The sequence below is a fragment of the Tinamus guttatus genome, unplaced genomic scaffold, assembly GCF_059628265.1.
Source record: "Tinamus guttatus ecotype Peru unplaced genomic scaffold, ASM5962826v1 Tinamus_guttatus_pri_ptg000530l, whole genome shotgun sequence".
Taxonomy (NCBI): domain Eukaryota; kingdom Metazoa; phylum Chordata; class Aves; order Tinamiformes; family Tinamidae; genus Tinamus; species Tinamus guttatus.
In genome coordinates, this window is record NW_028289064.1 from 5119588 (window position 1) to 5143251 (window position 23664).

At 41.3% G+C, this 23664-nt stretch overlaps 1 protein-coding gene across 5 annotated transcripts in view; it reads right to left on the bottom strand.

The window, feature by feature from the left end:
• KIAA1217 (KIAA1217 ortholog) overlaps positions 1 to 23664 on the bottom strand; it is a 166496-nt gene that overhangs the window by 73523 nt on the left and 69309 nt on the right. For all 5 annotated transcript variants that reach the window (XM_088534011.1, XM_088534008.1, XM_088534013.1 and 2 more), the window contains 2 exons: positions 16352 to 16547; positions 687 to 885 (listed from right to left, as the gene is read on the bottom strand). In XM_088534011.1, coding sequence (XP_088390137.1) covers positions 687 to 885; positions 16352 to 16547 — 395 coding nt within the window. The remainder of the gene's footprint in view (positions 1 to 686; positions 886 to 16351; positions 16548 to 23664) is intronic.

Sequence of the window (23664 nt, forward strand, 5' to 3'; positions counted from 1 at the left end):
TTGACAGAGGCATCAGGACTGAAGCAACACATTTAATTAAGCAGTGCAGTCCCACAGACCAAAGGACAGAGAGATGCAACCAGATGTTAACCAGATCATTTGTGACCACACTCTGAATTAATGGAAATGCCTGAAATCAGCTGTGCATCCTGACATAAATTAGGAAGGTGGTGAAAATGGTGCAGCAATGATCAGCAGCCCCAGATCTCTTTGACTGTTGGCAGCATTAGATGGTGGATAATTGACAGTTACAAGGCCACCAGTAACAGTCATGTCTGTAACTTTAGCTCTCAAACAGATCAGGCTTTGCTCTGCCAGCAAAAATATATTTTTTTTCTCTACCAAAATTCTTTCTTTTTACCTGTAAATGTTTATTTTTGTGTTAAGTATTTTAAATATTTACATCTCAGTTAAAATTCAATAAAATATTAAGTAGGTCTACCTACGTGTATTACATGAATATTTGAACAAGGTATAGCATTCATCTAACTTGTGCAACAGATGTAGCACCTACAGCTTGAGGCAATATCAAAACAAGATTCCCATATTATTAAAATACCACTGAATATGCCTTTATATATTAAACTGACATCTATTAGATATGTATCAACCCCATTCCTTTTTATTCCATTAACACATTAAAAACCCCTCTCAAATCCAAGAGCTGTAACTCCATTTTTGCTTACCTCACATCACACAATTCATAGTATATGTTTCTGCTCTCGTCCTTGATGTAAATGGCCACACTAGGCGATTCCAGCATTTTCATTGTCAGCTGCTGGGGGAAGGCACTTACAAAAAGGGCACGAATTGTGTCTGTGCTTGTGATTTCATTCGGCATCCTCAGCTGCTTTGTTTCATCTCCATATTGGAGATATAAAACACCTACAAGAAAAATGTAATAGCAGATTATGTATTTTTAATTGCACAAAACTAACCTGAGCTCTAAAGGGCACGGCAAGTCCAGTCTGAGTAAATAAAAGTGAGCTCACACTCTTCATTCGTAAGCCATACAAAATCTTCCTTTTTCAAAACAATATTGGAATATAAAAAATAGGACACAGAACAGTTATATAGCTGTACTTTAATAAATATGACTCTTCCAGTACTGCAATTGGCTGAGAAGCCTGTTTTTATTGTTCTTCAGTTAGATAAATTAAAAGTTTATCTCAAGAAGGCTAATGGAAAATCTCAAACAAAGTCTGGTCTACAGTAATGGGTAAATCATAAGGTGTTTTTCTAAAGCTATTGATGGAGAAATTCATCCTCTTATACCAGCTAGGTTCCCTTAAATATAAATTTTGCATTTTAAATCTCTTGCTTACCTAAAAACACAAAAGAGCAGCTTTCAATTTTAGCACACACAATTTTGTACTCACAGTTCAATTTGCTGGCAGTATATTATGCAAAGCCCTAGGTGACTCTCCTAACAGGAGTAAAACTGACATCTCACGCACAAGGCAGGGCTGCTTCAAAGCCTTCCATTTTCAGAGGAGTGTTAATAGTCATCCCTAGTACTCTGGGAGGACCATCAGTAATCTTAGATGCTCAATTGCAAAATGCAGACATTTTTCTATATTAAAGATAAAATGAAGATCATTCAGATATAGCTAATTCTATGTCCAGGCAATAAGAGGCTGTGGGATCCTAGATAATGGAAAAACATGGACAGTGCAGACCATGGATTCAGCAAGCCCTCTGCTTGCACCATGCCTGTGTTGGCCATGTCGGGACTACATTGACTCCTGAGTTGCCAGTGGATGTCTGTACTACACCGGCTGGTGCTGTAGGCTCCAGAGCAACTTATTAGCTTTGCTACAGCCCAGTCCGGCCCCACACCAAGCTATGAAGCTCTCCAAGGATTTGAAGCCCTGAGAAGTGTGATCCAGACCCACATCAGTGGGCAGCAGAAGTCACACTGGACCTAATAAGGCTGAATAGCTTTGCCTCCTACAGAGCAGCTAAGGGTCTGCTCAGGAGGATTGCTCATGCACTGGTGGGAAGGCTCTGTAAGACCCGCGCAAGTAGGTGCTGAATTTCCTATTGGCAAATAAACACTAGTCAGTTGAGATGAGCCTGGATATCCAGTCCATATCCACAGCACACTTCCTGACTAAGCCTTGGTAGTTTAGAGCACAGAGTTCTCTTTCTGAAATATCTTGGGTATCCTTTTACAGCACTGCATTGCGCTGGGAAGGGACACCTCTGCTTTCTTGCTCTCTGCAAAAGACAGAGATCCTGCTATGGTTGGAGCTTCATCCTGAGTGAGAACAACAAACACAAGATTTAAATCCTTTCAACACAAAAGTCAGGTCTTTAGTGCCAAAAAAACACTGAAAATTGCAGCTCTTCCACATTACAGAAGCCCAGAATGAAATGGAAAGAAAAAATGCAGAAAAGAAAAAAATAATATAATTGAGGTTGTAACCAGCTAACTGAGATTTACAGCTAAATATTTGGTAAGTGGCTCATAACCAATCTAGTCATTGGAAAGTATTTGAAGGAGGAACAGAATATCAGACCTATTCAAGAATCAGTGATTATGGCAACGTCTACACTAAATTCACTGCAGCTCGCTCAGGTACAAGCAGAATGGTTTTACACCAGCCAGTTTGGATGCTGCTAGAGATGCAATGGCAGAAGTGCAGCATTCAGAATAAGCTAACTGCTAAGGTCTTCATTAAATCTTCAGTTATCCAAGCAGAGTTTGGTGTCGCCAGGCCCCTGTATCCACCAATAGCAAACACTAGGCAGCATACATCTCCCAAACGGAATTCACCACAGGAATTGCAGTGTGGATGCACACTACCCTGTTCTCCCATGGCCAGTATAACTAGGAGGGCTGGGAACACCAGTTCTTCAGTGGTGTGACCATCAGCTGACAGCAAACAGCAAGTTACAAAACTTAGACTCAGCGAACAGGCTGCTCAGAGAGGTTGTGGAGTCTCCTTCTCTGGAGATCTTCAAAACCCGCCTGGATGCCGCCCTGTGCCCCGTGCTCTGGGTGTCCCTGCTGGAGCAGGGGGGTTGGACTGCATGATCTCTAGAGGTGCCTTCCAACCTCAACCATCCTGTGGTTCTGTGATTCTCACTCCAAAGTCACCAGGTACCAGGACAGGTTCCTCAAAGACTTCAGATAACACTGAGCAAAAGGAGTGGCAAAAGTGAATGTACTAAAACACAAAGAAATAAAGCAAAAAGGATACATTTTAATCTAGGATTAGCTCTCCTTTTCCATCAGTATTTAGTATTTTTGTCACTATGTTGTACATAATTGCTACAGAGAAATGAACACATACTTAGGCAGATGTTCCTACAATCAGTGGCTAGATAATTGTACTTGTACCTAGGGAAGGAAGATGATGTTAATTTTTATGAATACTCAGCAGACTGCTCAACATTACCTAACTATTATTCAATATTAGTCTGCTTTTATAAAGTGGAGCTATTGACATCATTTTCCTAGTAATATCAAGAGCCGATATTTTTTTTTTCTCATTATAATTTCAGTCAGATTCTTTCTAAACCCTATTATAAACCTGTGTTTTCTTTTGGCTGAAAACACAGCCAAACTTTCTCAGACTGAAAAGCCACTAACTTTTTTTCAAAGGTTGAGGAGAATTTTGGTGAAAATTTTATTTTTGGTGATAATATTTCATGAGCTATTAACTTTTTCTTTCTTTTTAATCTCAGATACCATTTATTTCTTTATGCTTTTCTAGATACAAATGGCTTGTTAGTGCCTATTCAAATATTCTATGCAGTTAAACATTCTTTGGATTTCAAAAAAGAGCTGTATTTCAGAAAATATTGAAACATACGTTTTTAATGTTTGCTCTCAAATTGCTGTTATAGGACATCCATAAGTTTATTCGCTTTTGATATTAGCTGTCAAATATGGGAATAACATAAAGAACTTTATTTTGCTACTGGAAACTTTCTTAAGTAAATGGCAAAAGTAATTTTTGGTGAAAAAATAGAAACTTCATATCGGCTTTGCAGCTTTTACTTTTTTATATCAGCTTTTATTTTTTCCTGAGTAGTTTAAAAGTAATCACAGAAAGCATAAAATGCTGTTGCTGATTTCAATCCACTGAAAACATTCTGAATATTGGACTGGTGAAACCATTATCACAAGAAATGGCAGAGTAGAAAAACTTTCTCCATTCACAAATCTGAATGATTCCAGTATAGTCTTGACTTTGCCTGTCCCACAAACCATTGATTCAAAACTTAAATTAGAGTTGTCTTTGGTCTGTGATTTTCAGAATAAATGTGCATGTTAACTGGAATGATCATGTCTTAAACTTGAGAGACTTTATATACAAATCAGAGAAGTGCTTTGGCCACGGTCTTACTGCAGAGGTAAAAGACATTTTCAAAGGGGTAATAAATTATTTTTTCTCCCCTTAAATCACATGCCCTTTTAAAAAAACTACTGCCTTTCCTATAGTCATTTGATCTGTATTAAGATACAGCAACGCTTTAAGGCATTTCCTATTTGACAGAACTAACTGCTTCTTAGAAATCCTGTTGCAGCATGACAGGTTAAAAGGGTTCAAAATCCATTATTTCAAGTCAGCGTCATTACTGCTTCTCACACACGTTCTTAGGCTGAAGCTCAGAGCAGTGGCAATACCCAAATACTCAATGTCATGGAAGCACTTGGAGCTTAGAATATCTCTTACTGCCGCCTAAGAAATCCTCCTCCTGGAGAATTAAAGCAAGAAGAAATAGGATCTAACCCTTCCACAGCATTTGGTAGGGTAAAAGCACATTCGCTAGTACAGCTATTGGAAAACAAGCTAAACAAAATGGATGTTAATGTATCCTAAAGTTCCTCTTGCATTTACTCTACTGTCACTATGGATCTACTTGAAACACGCTAAGTTCTATAAAACACCAAACTGGCCTGTAACACACAGGAACACAGTTAACATCAGGGTGAGTGATGAAACGGCACCATGCAACCCATGCAAAAGTCTCTGTGAGACAGCACTGCAGCTACCACTTCTAGGTGGCCCTAGATACTGCCAGCCCAGGACATTTATACAATTACAAGACAAAATGTAAAGGTCAGCTTTCTCATTCTTTATACCTGCATAACTTAGCTTCAGAAATATCTCTGAAATTCCTGATCTATCTTTACTGTATAAGCAATGGGCCACAGCTCTAAACACAAGCCACAGTAGAAAAAATGGACATGCAGTCCATGCCTTAAAAACTTAAACCTCTTTACCAATTGCTTCATGTTATTCCTGTCAACAGAAAATTATATTTTATAGCAGGGGAAATTAAACACCCAAGAGGTGAAAGGACATGTTCAAAGAAAGTTTTAAAAGCATAAAATCCAGATCCTCTGATGATCATGTGAACACACCACATAATTGGCCTTTCCTTCCCTGCATACAGACCTCTTTCAATTGACGTTCCGCTCTTTCCTTTACAAAGGTTCAGTTAGGAAAGACTTGCTAAACAGCTTCCCTTTTTCTCTCAAGGCTTGTCTATAAGCAAAGCACACAGTGTAATGAAAGATGCAATATTACAATATTAAAACATTTTATATATCCAGTGCCTCGAACACAAACTGATCCCACCCGAGCCAGGTTTAGAAGATGCCGAGAGTAGCCACATACCAGCTTAACCCTGCACCTTCAGTTCAGCTAGGACAGCACCAAGGACTGCCCATGCTGTGACTAGAGCACACGTACCTGAGTGAAGGTGCTGAGCTCAGATACAGCTGCTAGTGTTGCAGCAAGGACTCTAATACCCACCTGGAAGCTGAGGACAAGTCTACATGGCAAATCGTACAGAGATGCCCAACCTCACGGGGTCCATGCTGGCTTTAGAACAAGCAGCTGTGTAACCAAGACACCCCACCCAGCACCCAATAAGACCCTAACTCATTAGCTACAACTGCTGAAGATCTGCTCCTTATGGTGAAAGCTAACGTCAGGCAGGCAGGGTGCCACCACCCTCGTACGTGCATCGGCTCAGGTGTCCCAGCACCTCACTCTAGTATCTAGTATCGGCTACTGACCTAACCCTGCCCAAACAGCGTGTTATCACGGTTACATTGCTAACACTTAATCCCAGCGCTGCGTAGCTGAAAGCCAGTTCCGAGATGCTTAGAACAACTTTAATTATAACCTACTTTTATTTACAGAACAGGAAATATCTTTACAAACCAGTTATTTATGAGAGAAATCCATGAATCACACAACAGTCATGAAAAAAAAATTAAATATCTGATAAATCCCGCATGAGTTAACAAATATGATTAAATCATCTTCCATTACCTTCTCTCTCACACTACGAATTTTAAATGGAAAACATCAATACTATTACAGTGAGAAAGACAAAACTGAGGCAGAGAAGTTAGGTCACTTCTCAGTATTATGAAAGAAAGCAAAATTGCAGTTTATGACTTTCCTTCCTGTGAAGTCACAAGAAATTCACTAAATCACTGTGCAGACTGGACAATCCTGCATATTCCTGCACTGAATATCTTCCTGATATTTATTATTTTAGTAAGGCATTTAGTAGTGCCTTATTCCATTGGAACAATAAAAACACTAATTGATGAGTAACAATATTTGTATTAGACCTAAGTATGTGTTTTAGCATTGAAAACTTCCTGAGGAACCAGAAATCACTAGTGTGAAGAAGGCACAGCTCTTCTCTTCTAGCCCAACCACTCTCCTCTGTAAATTGTGTGCCTGACTAGAAAATTTCAGAAAATTAGTAAAGCAAGCTGGACCAAAGCAATCGAAGACAGGATACATATGCAGCTTTGTGATTTTTTTTTTAAGCAAAGGTGCAAAGTTAGGTATAATGGAAGAGAAGAATATGTACAGAAGGCACAGGAAGATACCTTGTGGGTGAATAATAACTTAAAAACCATGGTATTAGGACTTAGCAGAGGATAAATAAAGAGTGGAAAATTAGATAAATAAGCAAAGAAAGCTATAGAGCTTTAATATAAGAAAATGTGGAAGTACAGTAAGAACCAGCCCTCTCCCCCTGCCCCCTCCAAATCAAGCTCAGTTACATTTTGTAAAGCAAATTAAAGTAAAATAAATAAAAATTGAGCTATGAGTCAGTGTGGTTGTCACTAGGTTTGTTTTACTCCTTACCTAACCATCACTATTTGAGGTAATGCACGGTCTTTGTCTTTACATGCTGGTTTGGCTTGATCTTCTAGCATGCTGCCACTGAGTCATTGGCTCTACCTCTATTTTCTCTCACCCTGATGTTAGCAGCAATGCTGAGGACTAAAAATGAGAAAATGAATGCTTGTTTGTTCTTCCTACTTATCTTGAATCATTAGCTCAGATTTACAACCATCTTAAAGTCTAATGATAACTTTTAAAGTCTTGATGATAACTATTTTTGCTGAAATACTCAGGACGGTCCAGATGATCTAATAAAGACTGCCAAGTTCTTCCTTAAAACCTAGTTTACTTTTTTTTTTTTTTTTTTACTTACATGCCAAGATCTTTCCTATTTTATTTTTTATTTGACAAAATTGTAATATATTAGATTGTTAAGAAGGGCAGAGGCCCACACTGTTCTTCCATTACCAGATAAGCAGAGATAAGATAGTTGGTGCCCTTACCACCAGTACTGCAGGAGTTCTGCAGACACAGCCTGCTGCATACAGTGACATCTGTACAGTAACATCAGTGTGGAGGAAATTCCTCAAAACACAGTTCTTACTTTCTACACCCTCAAGACTTGTCTCTCCTATTTCACCACACACATATTCAGCTAGTCTGAGGTCACTGCCATGATCTTTGTGGTATTTCTAGCCTGAAGCACTCATACTAGTTTCCATTAGCTACTCCCTGCTGATAATCAATCCTCCACATTCAGAAAATGTCCATAAATATTCTTAGCTCTCTTCAAGGACTAAGCAAATCAACAAGCACATGTGCGTCATGAAATAAAAACAATTGTATATTTAATATAATTTTCTTCCAGAATAGCCTGAAGCATTTTGCTCACTCAAGGTATTAAGTTATTTGGTAACTATGTTAATAAAAACAGGAACTGTTGAATTCAGTCCAGTACTTCTCTATACTGCTATTTCAATCTTGTGTGCTATTTACTGTGCCTTAACTGTAATTGTGCAATGGATTTGATACTAATGAAAAAAATGACAGGAAATATTCAATAGCTCCATACCATTTTTACTAAGTGTTATGAGATATAAATACTGTTATTCTCCATCTCAGTCAAATACCAGTCCCTTTCTACAAATGGATTCACTTTCACTGGTTTAGAATGAAAAGCAAAAAAGAAAATCCAACAAACAACTTCTTTCGCATAGAGAAAGACTGGCATGTCTGATTACAGATAAAGCCTATGAAAGAGTCTATTGCCAAAAGACAGTATTTTTCCATATATCTATGTCCACAAGTCCATCAAGTGGTGACAATTACTTTTATCATCTGGAAAGTTGGGGGAAAGGGTTTAGTTAAACTCAGTTTCCCAGATGGAGCACAATGTTCTGGCAGGATGACCTTCGAACAGTAATTGTATCTACATCCTTGCCCTTGCCATAATAGCTGGACTGACCAGCAAGATGACTTTTTCATTCCTCTAACTGACAAAATTATGCCAGTAAACTTGGAAGGCCAGAAAAAGCTCATGATATTTAACGACAAAACATAAAAAACGACAGCTAAACAGCTCAGTGAGATGAACTATAAAGTCCATGTGTCCCAGAGCTATTTTTCAGAGGATTCATAGGCTCTGCAATGTAGCATTTGCTTCAGTTCACATTCACCAAACAAGTCAGTGCTGTAAAATCAGGGTGCTACACTTGAACAGGCGCAGGACGTGTCTATGTGAGCTGCTCTTCCAGCCTTGCTGCTCCTGCCCACCCAAACCTGAGCCCCATGACCTGTGAGAAGACAGCAGGCCACGGCCACCTGCTCCCAGTGAAGGTAGTAGGTAGAGGATGTGTCTGCCAAAGACTGTGTAGGCATGTTAAGCATTTGTGGTCATGCAAGAAAATACTTATATAGACACATTTTTTGTTCATGACCTTTAAAGGGGCAATCATAAAATAAAACTCAAGGAAATATCAAGTAAATTTCCTGGAATATGTCTCTTGAATAAACGCAAGAGAGATCCTATCCAATTTTGTTTCTTTCCAGTATAAATTAGCTGCATCACAAGCATATATGCTTTGAGTTCGTGCCATAATTACTCTACTTCTACTTTTATCACTATCACTTTTCACCAAGGTTTATTTTTGTTGCAAGGTCCTGTGATAGGAGTATTTTTTTACTATACCTCTTATCCAAAACATAGAATCCTTTTATATAATTAATATAACACAAAATAGTACAAATAATATTGTATTCAGAAAATGTCTAACAGATACAGACTTGCACAGCTAATGATTTGATTTAGCTCATCTCACACCTTCTACTCCAAGATCACTGCAGTGGCTCCATTGGACCCACGTCGACATAGCCTGTTGTACAGAAATCCCATTCAGCTCCAGTGTGACACAAAGCCTAACAAATGCTGCTTATCAGCCTTCTCAGCAGCAGGCAGAATGTGCTGCTGTTGAGACAGTCTGTACCAAACAAGATCCTGCTTCTTGGAATTTCTTTTTTTCAGGTACACAGGAGACGCACAAGGCAGACTTACAGAGGAAGAAGGTAGTAGGTAAAAAATAAATATGAGTGCCCAGGACTCCCTATAGCTGTCTCTCATAAAAAAACATGTAGGCGCAACAAATGAAACAGAAAAACTTCTCAGCACTTTGATATGTCGATATGATTGGTTACCTTCTTTTTCCTTTTACCTGAAAAGTATTTCAGGTAGGATTTTTCTTCAAAAGTCCAAAAACTTCAGTTATTATTTAAAGAAATGTGAAAGCAGATAAAGTCTAGAAAACGCAAATGGGAATAGACTGTTATCTTAGGATATTTTAATTTCCTAGCACCTGTGTTTCAGTTCAATTGGTGGAACTGTTCTTTCAGGCAGTTTTTGCTACTTCAATACATCTGACCATGACAACAAATATTTACATGATTTTTTTTTGCATGTTACCTGCTTTACATACAATGTAGAAAGACAAGACGGGGAATATCTCTTTAAGATGACTGAATACGTTAAAACTACACTTGGCCATAACTTGAAAAGCAGTTCCCAGGGGAGTTCCTCTCCCATGAATTAAACTGAAGATCCTGCTGGTTTATTAGGCTTGCCGTCATGCCTGAAGGAACCCAGGAAGGGAGCCGCACTGCTAACAAATCAGGGGCTTTTTCCTAAAATCTGTGGTAACTCATACATCTTCTGCCTGATTTAACCTGTCTATTTTAATTTCCAGCTCATAAATAGTAAATAACAATTAATTACCACAATGTAAGTCCACCCTTAACATTCCTATTTTCTACACAAGGTTTACAGCACACTGCATACATACATAGAATTATTTCCATCTTTGCGTCACTGCTATCCCAAGTCACTTCCCCTCTCTGTACAAAGGTTTCCCTGTGTGTGAGATGAGAACTCTGACACTGGATCTCTTTATAAGGGGCTATAAGAAACACTACAAAATATAATACAATTATAATCACTATTATTATTTGTTATTCTTGTAATCATTACAAACAATTCCTTCGAAGGTAACATCAAACTAACTAAATCTGTGCCTGCTGACTTGGTGGGGGCAGGGATCAGAGGAGGCTAAAACTGATACTTAGAATATTCCCTGCTTGTTTAAGGCCCCCAGCACTGCGAGAAGGTGCCTGCGGCCCACCAGCCTCCCGGTAACGCCCAGCACTCTCCGTCCTCCTCAGTGAATTCGCAATCCCAGATTGTTGCATATTTATGGCAATCACCCCTTGTAACATATCCTTATGTAAAGTCCCCCTCACGAGCAGCCTGGCCCTACGGGAACTGTTGCTGCAGTGGGGACGAGGGAGGCGATGGCGAAGCCTTCGGGGCTGGGATGGCCCTGGACAACCACCCAACTGTGCTCTTATCATGCAGCAGACTCATTGTTTTGATGATTTTCCACAAATACCTGCGAGTCTTGGCTTCTCCATGACCACGCAACTGGCAGCGCTGGCCACAGGGGCTGGTGGGTGTCACAGTGTGGCCACCAGTAACTTGGGCAAGCATCGAGTGCAGCTCAGCAAGGGCTCTGGAGCGCTCCTCAGGCTGCAGATGACCCCGCTCTCACAGTTTTGCTAGATAATTTTTTCCCACAGTTATCAACATGGAAAAAATCCCAACTTTGAAATAGATATTTTAAAATATATTTAATTTTCCCTTGCACAGAGAATTAATTTATTTTAATACTTCCCTTTATCTGCAGGCTGCAAATTGATGAGACAAGTGCCAGTTTCTGATGGACCTTGTGGCCAAGGAAGAGTTTAATTTCAGACACAAAGGCAGAAATTTAAATGGATCCAGGATTGGAACATGCTTTTCTGGGTTGACTGCTCATGCCATGAAGCAGCCTAGCCCGTCAGAAAGCCTCATCATATTAGATTAGTCCTCATGACAAAAGCATGATCCTTGGGCAGCCAAAAAGCATTAACACGATTCCTTATCAGGCTCCATGTTAATTCAGACCACGATTGGAAAGCAGATTGACTCATGTGGCCTTAGTAAAATATGAACCGTGGGAGGAATCATTATCTGTCAAAAAGAACTATCAGTTTTTAAAGATAAAATATTGATATAATAAACACAAAATCAAACCAGCTGAGAAACAAAACATAATTTGTATTTAAATCAGATTAAATTAAAAAAAAATCAACAGAGAAGGAAAAAGAGGAGATTATAAATAGCACGCATATAGGTATGTGAATAAAAATATTTTCACATAGCTTTTAAATTTTAAGATAGAAACACTTGCCTTTTTTTAATAACATTCCCTTGCACCTCTCAGAATAAAAAACACCCTGACAGCATCACACTTCTGCTAAGAGCCTCAGCAGCAAAATGTATTCTCAGCATTCTTGATTGTGCAAACGGATTCATTTGCAAAAATACAGAAATTCCTCTGCATCTGGATTTGGCACCTACAGCCAGAAAATGAAACTTCTTCAGAAGTTTTTTTCAGTATTAAGATGTGTGCTGTGTACCTGATAACTGCTCCAGGCTTGTTACCCTGGATTTCTTGTTCTATTACTGTTCGCTTTTAGTTTTGTTACTATTCTTAATTTCAAAACACTATTAATCACAGAAAGGACTGATGACATCATTGTAAAAGAGATACATAGAAGAATAATAATTTTAAATGGAACAATCTGAAGACTAGTTTTAGATTATCTTTAAAAACATAAAATATTTGTCATTAATAGTTTCTGAAAACAATGGAAACAAAAGCTGGTGAGGTGATGGCAATTTATTACTTTTTTTGGTCAGCATGACGATGCCTACTAATATGGGAAGCCTAAGGCTTAAACATAGCTGTGATCTCTCCGACAGCATGAGAGAGAGAAGTCTTCTTTTGCTCTACTCTCAAATTAAAAATTCTCAAATACTTCATATCACTTTTTTTCCTATTTATCCTTTTTCTGCATTTTGACCGTTTATGCGGAGGATAAGCCAGACTCTTTCCTTTATTACATGAAACAGAGGCTGATTTAGGAGGGACATTTGGCTTGCAGGGTCTGAAATTATGGTCATTAAATAAGGCATATCTTCATTGGCCTTCTGTGATGAGGTCACCGGCTGGATGGATGATGGGAGAGCAGTGGATGTTGTCTACCTTGACTGCAGCAAGGCTTTCGACACAGTCTCCCATAACATCCTCATAGGAAAGCTTAGGAAGTGTGGACTGGATGAGCGGACAGTGAGGTGGATTGAGGACTGGCTGGGTGGCAGAGCCCAGAGGGTGGTGATAAACAGGGCCAAGTCTGGTTGGAGGCCTGTGGCCAGTGGTGTCCCGCAGGGTCAGTACTGGGCCCGGTGCTCTTCAACTTGTTCATCAACGACTTGGACGTGGGCACAGAGCGCACCCTCAGCAAGTTTGCAGATGACACCGAACTGGAAGGAGTGGTCGACACCCCAGAGGGCTGTGCTGCCATTCAAAGAGACCTAGACAGGATGGAGAGTTGGGCAGAGAGGAACCTCATGAGGTTCAACAAAGACAAGTGCAATGCCCTGCCCCTGGGGAGGAATAACCCCAGGCACCAGGACAGATTAGGGGTTGACTTGCTGGAGAGCAGCTCTGTGGAGAGGGATTTGGGAGTCCTGGTTGACAACAGGTTAGCCACGAGTCAGCAACGTGCCCTCGTGGCCAAGAAGGCCAATGGGATCCCGGCTGCATCAGGAGGAGCGTTGCCAGCAGGTGGAGGGAGGCGATCCTCCCCCTCTCCTCAGCTCTGGTGAGGCCACACCTGGAGCACTGTGTGCAGTTCCGGGCTCCCTAGTACAAGAAGGACATTCAACTTCTAGAGAGGGTCCAGCGCAAGGTCACGAAAATTATTAAGGGACTGGAGCATCTATCTTTTGAGGCAAGACTAAGCGAGCTGGGCCTGTTTAGCCTGGAGAAAAGAAGGCTGAGAGGAGATTTGATTAACTTGGTCAAGTACCTGAGGGGTGATTGTAGGGAAAATGGGGCCAGGCTCTTTTCCATAGTGGCCAGTGACAGGACGAGGGGTAATGGGTGTAAGCTGAAATACAGGAGTTTAATCTCCATATGAGGAAGAACTTCTTTACTGTGAGGGTGACAGAGTCGTGGAACAGGCTGCCCCAAGAGGTTGTGGAGTCTCCTTCTCTGGAGATCTTCAAAACCTGCCTGGATGCCACCCTGTGCCATGTACTGTAGGTGTCCCTGCTTGAGCAGGGGGATTGGACTAGATGATCTCTAGAGATCCCATCCAACCTCAACCATTCTGTGATTCTGTGATTCGTTTGACAGGTCTCCGCTAGGACCCAGATAAGACATTTCAAAATATGAACAGATCCTGAAGAAGAGTTTAAGATTGATCTCGTTGACAGGGAGAGTTGGCAGTTTTGATCCTATCCTCTCAGCAAAAGGATATAGCAGAACCGAGAAAAGTTCAAAGAAGGGCAGCAACGGTAACATGCAGGAGGGTTTCTGTGAGAGGAGCAAGCACGTAAAGCAGCACTTTTCCGCCTCCAGAAGAGATGACCTGGGGGAAATGCAAGAGACCTATGAAATCTGAGCTGGCCTGGGGCAGTGGGTAGGGATCTAAGGTCTGCTGTCACTTCCAACACAAGAAAAGAAGCTAGGGTAGATAAGCAAACACAAAACAAAGTGGAAAAACAAATAAGAAAGGATAGTTGGAAAAACTTGCTGCCAAAGTCATGGCAGCACTGTTGCACATGCAAAAAATTTACATAGGTTCAAAGGGAGACTGAGCAAATACCTGGAGGAGACAACTCTCGGAGGTTATTATGTAGGCAGAAACTGTAACCAGGAAATCCCTAAGCCAAAGGTAGCTTGAGGCTGGGAGAGTACTCCGGGTAAGAATCACATGTACCTGCTTCCCTGTTCTGACTCCCTCTTCCAGGAGCTGCTTGTGGTTCCTGCTGCAGACAGGACACAAGGCAAACAGACCCTCCACCTAATCCCTTACGACTATTCTTAATTAGTGATTAACACATAAGCCTACAGTCTTTCTTTTAAAAGCATGACTGTGTATTTATTTCAGATGTATACACTGACCATTTCTAACTCAGCTTTTACAGAGCAGAGTATCAGTGCACAGCAAGCCACCTGCTTTGATGTCAATGAAAAGCTCTCCAAATGTTGCTTATCAGTTCTCAGCTCACATTGGAAGGAGAATTTCAGAGCTGAGCTACCCTGTGTGGTCTGGGGGCAGGCACCCATGTACGCATCACACTGCACATGCAATGCTGGCCGCTGCTAGACATCCGTGTCTGAGTCTCACGTGAGAGCCACATAGAGACCTGCAAAGTTCTCACCTACTTTGTATAACATCAGAGCAAATATATGTTTTCCAGAACACCTTGGTGCAATGAATCCCATAGAGGACTTGCTGACAGCACTGACAGGACGAAATGAATTCTCTGCATGCACAGTAACTATACTGTGCTACCAGCTTGTTCATTAAAAAAAAAAAAAAAGAAAGAAAAAAAAAGAAAAAAACTCTAAAGCCAGACCTGGTTGGGGTCTTCAAAATTTCCCCCCAAAAAAGCCTGACATATCGGTGACCTCTCCACCCTGACCCAATGGGCCAGGGGAGACCAGCAGTGCCCCTCGGCAAATGGCCCCGGGCGGAGCTCAGCTCCCTTCTCCCTGGCACCTTTACATCGCCCAATCCTGCCCCTTTTTTTTCTCATTTCTTGTGTTTGTCAGATGTCCAAATACCCTTGACAGAAGCTGTCCTAGATTGCTGAGGAGTAAGTAAACCACTGCACTAAGTTTATGAGCATGGTATGATTTACAGCTCAGCCTTCAGGTTGTGTCACTGTATATGTTGGAAGATGAGAGTCTATAGGAAAGCAACATTTCAGTTTATTACCTTTGAGAAAAAAACATGCCTTCCTCAGCAATTCATATGCAAGCTACGCTGTCTACTCACAGCAGTTTAACTGCCCTCTGGTGTCTTTCCTCAAAAAAACAGTCTTTACTTGTACCATCAATCAGCTGTGAACAGAATCTCCACGACAAAATCTACCAGCACAAAAGGAGCTCTAGTGTAAAACCGCACTTCAGCGCTCAGACATGGGAAGACTGTAGGCAGTGTCTGAAGAACCAAGAAGAGCAGTGCACCTGTATGACTCTATCACCCATGTCACATCATGCGTGTAAGGGCACTGCCCTGCAGAAAAGGGCACTTCAGCAATTAAATCCTCTGCTTTTAAACAGTACCAAGATACAAGTACTAAATCCTTCCATTAAGATCTTTTCATTATGGACGTATTAGGCATCATCATCTTCAGATTAGTTCCAACTAGCACCAGCCTTGAAGAGACAACAAGGTGAAATCGCCTCCGTTTCCTGCCCGAAAATGAGGGTGCTAGTACTAAGTATAGAGTTTTCACTGCCACAGATTATGCAGTCTTGGTAAGAGGTCTCTGCAATACTGGGCTTTAACTGCCCATCAGTTTCTCATGTTAGGATCAACAACTTTCTGCCTGTCAAGTTTCCAGCACAGTTTCAGATCTTATGGTAATAATTTCACCTTTCTGTCAAGTTAGCCTGCGCCCCATACGGAGCTCGTTTCCAAAGAGTAACCTGTCATTACAAATAACGTGCTACCAAGGTTACATTTTTTAACTGCAAACTATTTTAAAGCTATTTTAAATGCAGCGCGCACACAGCACAAGTACAGGCAAAGCGAGGAGTGGAGAAACGGGATCTGAAACGGGGTCTTACCCAGAGATCTCTCCTTGGTTTGGTTGGCCGACCTCACCACGGGCAGGCTGGCGCGCGTGCGGCTGCCGCGGGAGAACGGCGTTGGAGAGTCGCCCTCCGACATGGCTTCCAGGGAGTCCCCCGACGCTTCGGAGAGATGCTCCGTCTGATCACCCAACGTGGGCTGTGGGCTCTGCGGCGGCTTTGGGCTTCTGGTCTGCAAAACACAGTGTGTCATTACTGGTCTGTTGAAGCATGAATGTATGGGGAGAAAACAAAGAGAATGTCCAAGTCCAGCCTTCTTCAGATCCTGGTATGTGAAGGTGACCTCTGTGCATTTAAGAAAATAGTGTCCTTGGGATTTTTGTTAAGTTTTTATTGCCGTACATTCACAGTGTAAATTTTGTTACTAACAGCTCTCTGGGGATAAGAAGTGCTGCGGAGATGCACGGTACTTCCAATTCTTTGCTGCTCCAACAGCCACTTTACACAGGGTGGGTATGTGTGCAAGCATGTGTACAGGCGTGTATATGTACACACACAACCTGAACGTGTAAGACCAGAAACTTACTCGTGGTGCTTTTAAACCCGTAGTACTTAGAGGCATCAGCAACACAGCAGCATGTTAACTTTACTTAAGCCATCTGGATCTATATTTATAATAGAGAAAAACTTAAACCGTTGTTCTTATCTTGCCAAGTCTACTAAGAAAAATACCCCCAAAATAAATGAGATAGTAGTTAGCTGTCAATCTCAATACATTCTGCTGTGCAATCTATAAAAGGTACAGGTCATGCAGCAAGGCCTGTTAGCTCTCTCACATTTCTACCTGAAGTCACAAATATTTTTTCTGCTTTTAGTTGCGCCAGCATAAATCAGAATTGTCTTAACTGACCAAATTACCTATGATTTTTACTGGGCAATCATACTTACTAGTAAATTGCTAAACAGTACCTAAAATGACAGACTCTCTCTCTTGCTCCATCTCCATCTAAGCCCTTATACTGACCCTTATCTCTGTAAGATCTGCCTAATAAAAACATGCAGTGGGAGATAAAATGTCCTGAACATTTTTTGCTGACTGCAAAAAGCACTTGTATTGTCACTTATAAAGAGGGGCTGCATTAATAAATATAGTGACCTCTGTTTGCCAACCCCCCTCAGCCATCTGTTACTATTATTCTGGAAGAGTAATTTTCCAGTCTCTCAAGCAAACTTTATACTGTAACAGACTGGGACAGATACTGTACAGCAGAAATTCAAAGCAAAAGAAGCTTACTTTGTCCCAAAACAAGTATGAAAATATGAACTTTAAAATTCGTATTATCAGCAGCAGGCACAAGATATCACAAAATATATTGTTTTCTTTCACCTGTCATTTAAGGTCTAATATTAGTACGTTAAAAATTCTTCGTACTAAAATCAACTCCAACTTGAACTTTGAACTTTCCGTCATAATCCAGAGAAGTTTTTCTTTCTTTCCGGAAAGCCCAGGTGACATTATCTGGCTGATAGCCTGTTCCTTCAGCAGATTTTCAAGTGAGATGAGGCGAGCTTGTTTCAGCCACAGCATGGGTCATAAAATATTCCCCATGCAACCTCAAATGAACGAACGACTTTTACTTTGTCAGATTTTTCATTCAAGGCCGCAGAGCCCCTTTGTTGCCAACCTGTCCATTTCCTCACAGATTACAATAACGTAGAAAAACCTCAGGAGAAAATTAAACCCTCCAGAACTTTTCTGTATTGAAAAGTTAATACTAAAAAATATTAGGTATTATCTAATGTCCTGCAGTGAAACTGTTCAAAAGCTTTAAATTTTTGCAGGAGTTAAAGCTAATGACACTTGTTCGCAGCAACTAAAGTATGCTTTGAAGTGCCCCTGACAGGGGCAGCGCCGGTCTGCAGGTTGTAAGCACAAGGGCTTGCGCCCTGAAAGCTCTCAGGGGCGGTGAGCGGCCTGCAAACATTAAGAAAGAATTTGATTAGTCAGTGCTTCTTCATTCAGCTTTCCGGAAACCTCTTGGGAATCATCACTCCTGAAGCTATTTTGTTTACATAGGCATATTACAGGGGTACCAGCAAACCAAGTCATTACAATTTCTTAATTCCTCTTCCTGATTACTACATAACTGAAATACAAAGCAGAGAGCAATATCATGAAAAAAATCCAGCTGCAAAAAGTCTCAAAGTTCGGAGTCTGTAGGGGAGAGGATTGCTTTTGGTTCCTGAAGAAAAAGTATTCTGGTTAAGATGAATCACACATTTTGCTTTATTTTTCTTTCTCCTTTGCTTGAATTCCCAGGTCTTGTTCAAGACACTCAGGTGCATGCACGACATCTACCCATGCATACAACGAGATGCAGACGCCAGGCGAAAGCGGGTGCTGCAGCCCCCATTAGCAGCAGTAGCTGGACACAGCTGCAGATGTGGTTCCTGGTGCTCCGTGAGCAGCTCCTTAGGACGGGGCTCACGGTGTCTGGGGCTGTCCTGTGACAACCCTGTGTGCAACAGCTCTCCTGCCACTGCCCAAACTCTGCTGCACGAAGAGCCTTGCGGGAGATGAGCAGAGCTGCGTAGGGTCACGCAGTCAGCTGTGCTCAGACATGACGCCCAGGCCTCCTCCTAGGACACCCTGGGGTAGGAACACGCTGTTTCCACTACAGCATGTGGAGCAACACAAGTGTGAAACCAAAGGAAACTCTTAATGTGATCCACAACATATAAACATACACTTTGCTAAAGGCCTCAAGATATTTGTCATGATCAGCTAACATAAATGTAGTATTTTGGGAACAATTCTGAATTTTAAGCAGATTGTAAAAAATCTCCGAACATAGCAACAACAGTTCAAGTAAGTGAGAGATATGAGGGCATTTTTGAGAAGAAAGCATTTTTAGTACTGGCAATGAGCAATAATAATTGAGCATATTTCAAGGCAGTCCTTCTCAGGAAAACCAGCCCAGGAAGAAGGGAGAGGACAAGCAACGTCTTTGGAGCCATAAGCTACAAGGATTTGTAAAAACAGATGAAGGAAGGAAGACAAAACCTTTCTGTGTTGTGTCAATATTCTGTATTGATAAATAAGACAGGTAAGAAAGAAATAATTGACTAAATCCTACCATTCACATTGTTTTACCCAGGAAATGTTGACTAGCGTATTTATAATTATTCAAACATTCAATATTTCAGGAAATGCCCTTTAAATGCTGAGTTTTCTAGAGTTACTGTGCAGTAAAGGCAATTACAAAGGTAATGCATCATAATCCATGTTTGAGAGACCACCAGAACCCAAGTCAAGCAGCAGTGTGGACTGCTGCTCCTGAAGGTGGGACAAGAGTGTAACTGCATGTTACACAAATCCTATGTCTGGGCGGATGTCACCTTAATATGCTTGCTAGCAAAGAGAAAAAGGCAAAGTCAACCCAGAAGAAAACGCAGGCATTTCACAAAAGAATAGGGCAAACTCAAGTCATTGTAACAGAAGCTCCACACATGAATACAAAAGCAAGGAAACACCAGTACCTTACTAGCCTCACCTGGCGTAAGTGTTGGAAAATAGAAGAGGACTCAGAACAAGCCAGTGGTGTCTGCGTTTTCCCATATGCCAATGCTAGTTATTAATTTCCTACTATTTTATTTCATTTTATTAACATAAAAGGATACACACCTCTGTAACCTTTTTAAGGAATGCACTTCATTAAAATATAGAGAGTAGCAGTTACAGAAGGTAACTCTTAGTATTTTAACAAGGATTAAAATCGTGGTTAATCATGCCTCATGCTTGTATGTCCAAACTACACTAATTTAACACATTAGTTCTTTCACAAAGTGTGAAACTGCTGCAAAAAAGTACAGGGCTCTCTGGATTGAATAACATCTCAAATAAGTAACAGGAGAAACAGAAGGTACCTGAAAAAGGAAAGGTGAAGTGCTGCAGATGCCAAACAGAGCAATACAGTGAGCAGTCACTGGGCACCAGAGATGTCCCTCGCAAGCTGATTCTTCTGTTTCTCTTCCACTAATCCCTTTACCCTTTTGTTCTACCCAGTTTTATTACTCTGCTCCTTAGAACTTCCTTCCAGACTCATTTCCGGTTGTTTTTCATACTAATCAATATATCTGAAAATTTTTACATTCTTTTGCTTTTCAAAATGCCTCCTGCAAATTTACTCCATACATTTTCACATGTACACACACACACACAAAAGCAAAAAATACCCTTCCAAAATCCCATAACCTGAAGCAGGAATAATTTTACATCTTCCACAATTTGCACTTCTTATTTCCTGTCTCCAGGAATTTCCTCAGACTTTATCTAAACACACTGCTATCTCTTCAGGAGAAGAATCTTATCATACACATCTTCCAAATTGCTAGCACTGTTGGCAAGGTAGTAACAGTAAACAGAGACATCAAAACATGATACAGCCCTAGTAAAATAACTCTATCCAGCCCTGTGCTCTAAAGAACACAGCATAGGGAGAAGAAAAAAAAAAAATCAACATTTCCTTGACATTTCAAAGAAGGAAGACAAATCAAAAGAAAAAACAAAAACTGTTTTTCTTGACCTTCCAGTAATATGTTTCTCCTGTGACTGGGCCAGAAGATGGCTACTGGATATGTGACAGACTGCAGATATGCATAAGAACTCTCTGTATTTAATCTATGAATTTATTAACTCAGAAATATTGTCATGGTACAGCTCTTACCATAACAATAATACTTCTTCATCATGCCATTTGTCAGATCAGTTATTTGAAGGAAGGATCCACTTTTTCAAAGATGCAGAGTCTTTGGGGTCCTGCATTGCTGCACCCATCCAGACATTCGAGGAGGGGGCCTAGGGCAGATCCTCTCCTGTTCCAAGGAAGGGAGGACACAGACCCTTCAAATTTTGCCCAAGTAAGGCAAAGAATGTTCCCTTTCCCTCTCAGCACCACCAGGTAGGCAGCAAAGATGAACTCATCCCACGACACCGAGCGCCACAGGGCGAGGCATTAAGACTTGATAAGGCTCCATCACATCAACGTCTTATCAGAGCCCATTACTGATAGCGTGTCGGCATGTCACCCTGAGCGATTATTTGCCTCTTTTCTGTGAATTTATCTGAAGACAGAGCTCCTTGCTGCTCCTGACAGTATCATTAGCACCGCTCCGTGCATTTGTTGATGCAGAACCGAGCTCCTTTCACCTAGCGGGAAAAACGTGTTTAATCACGTGCCAGGACATAGCATCCATTTTTACAGATTGGGATGATACTCAACTCATCCTAAAAATCCGCACACTTTCCTGGCAGCCTTGTGAGCTCCTGTCGGTGGCCGGCCGCCCACTCCCTGCCATGATATTGTGCCAGAAATGCTCCATCTGTTGGGGCCGCCGGGGCAGGAAGGAGCCGCAGTGGCCGCTCTGTGCTCTGTGGCCAGGGCACCGCTCGGCTTCGGCAGCGGGGTGCATCCCCGCGAGCATCAGAGAACCTGCTCCCAAAGCACTCGGGGCAAAACGACTGGCATGGAGCAACGCTGTTGGTTTTGGGTTCCTGACTAAACCCCTAGATCTACGGAAGCCTGTTTTTCAGGAAAGCCAAGCACTTACAGTAAAGATATTCATTAGAACCAATAAAAGCTGTAGGTGCTCAGCACTCAGGCTGCCAGATCTCTCATTCAGATGCTTAATTGGAGGGACTTGCATTTGCAAATGTTGCCCTAAGGAACTCAGCAGCCCGCCTAAGAGCAGCTTAATTGGCACAGGCAAGTCCAGACTGAAATATGCAACATGCTGGGGCATCTCTTTCAAATACACCAAAAAGGAAGAAAAAGACTCAAAAACCCAAGTCACCCATGTTAAAACTTAAAAATATTTGTCAGTGTTTTACTGTTCAAATCCAAGGTCTCTTTTCACATAAATGTCAGTCTGAGATTTTAGGGTGGGAAATAAAGTAAAATGCTGGGCAAAACCAAGAGTCATCCACTGGTAATAAGCAAAAATCATACTGAATGAGTGAAATCTTTCATGTAAAAGCAGACTTTAACTCTCTGGTTTATTGAAATGTCTTATGACATGAAGCTTTTATTTATACGTGATAGCTGAATTTAAAAAGTGAATGATCACCTCACTATTTTTTGCTGCACAGGCATCTACGGCCCCATCAATTTTGCTCACAGCAAAATTTGTTAGTTCGAAGTCTCTGTCATGCTCTCACATTATAGCTTCAGTTTATTATTGCTCTGTTTAAATAAGTTATCCATAAATTCCAGCCTGCATATCAACATTTGTCTTAATTAAAATCTTATGTCCGTTTCAGTTGGAAGCTATTTCTCTTTTCCCTCCTAAAAAACCTACTGTGAAGTATTCATGAGGCAGAATGACCCCTTGTTCCACCCGAGAGATGGCTGCATTTCATCAGTGGTAGGCGAGGTAACTCCTACCTACACAATCTGTAAAACTGTCATGAGAACTCCAAAGATTAAAAGGCTTTTTTTAAACAAAAACTGTCATTATACTGATTAAAGGGGAAAGATCCTTACATACTCAAAACCACATGCAAAAAGGAAAAGAAAAAAAAAAAAAGAAAAAGAAAGAAACAATATATAACAGATGCCTAAATGTACCTAGGGGATAATGTGTTCTGATTCAAGAAAATGATTATCTACCCATCCCTTTTCTCCCACACATATCCCTAAGGAAAACAGAAGGAGGGTCTGTTTTTGTGGTGTCTGTTTCCCAAAGCAAATGAACATGATACAGATTCCAGCTCATGGTTGCCCCGGTAAAACCTGTTTTTCTGTGTTTCTAAGAGCCAGAAAGGATTTCTTAATTAACATGCTCTTTTAAAAATAACTGAAAAAAAAAAGAGGCAAGCAAACACACACACACAAGACATCAACAGAAAGCCGTGCAAGTGGGAGTGAGGTCTTCGGGCCAGGGTGTGAGCTGCCCTTTTCGGATACCTGGAGTCCTGACAGCTGGTGGGTGCTACAGCCCTGGAGAGCAATGAACACCCGGGCAGCACAGGCAGAGGACGGGCGCTGTGCCGGGCCGCCGGCATCAACACACCCACGCTCTCTGCTTATTTTTAGCCTCGACCCATGGAAGCAAATGTGTGATGAAATGCTCAGCAGAACTTGTTGTTCTGGCACCTGGGAGGAGCTCCTGGGCTGCTCCAGCGCTCGACAGCAAAGGAGTTGCTCCTCGCGCTCCTCCTGTCCTACTTGCCACCAGGCCCTCCTGGCTCTTCTTTTTCCCTCCCTCTAGGCCATAGCTCATTATTCAATTAGGGCAAATCCTGATTGTTCCCCACACGGCTGCCTCACCCACTTTTCCCTGTGGTCAGC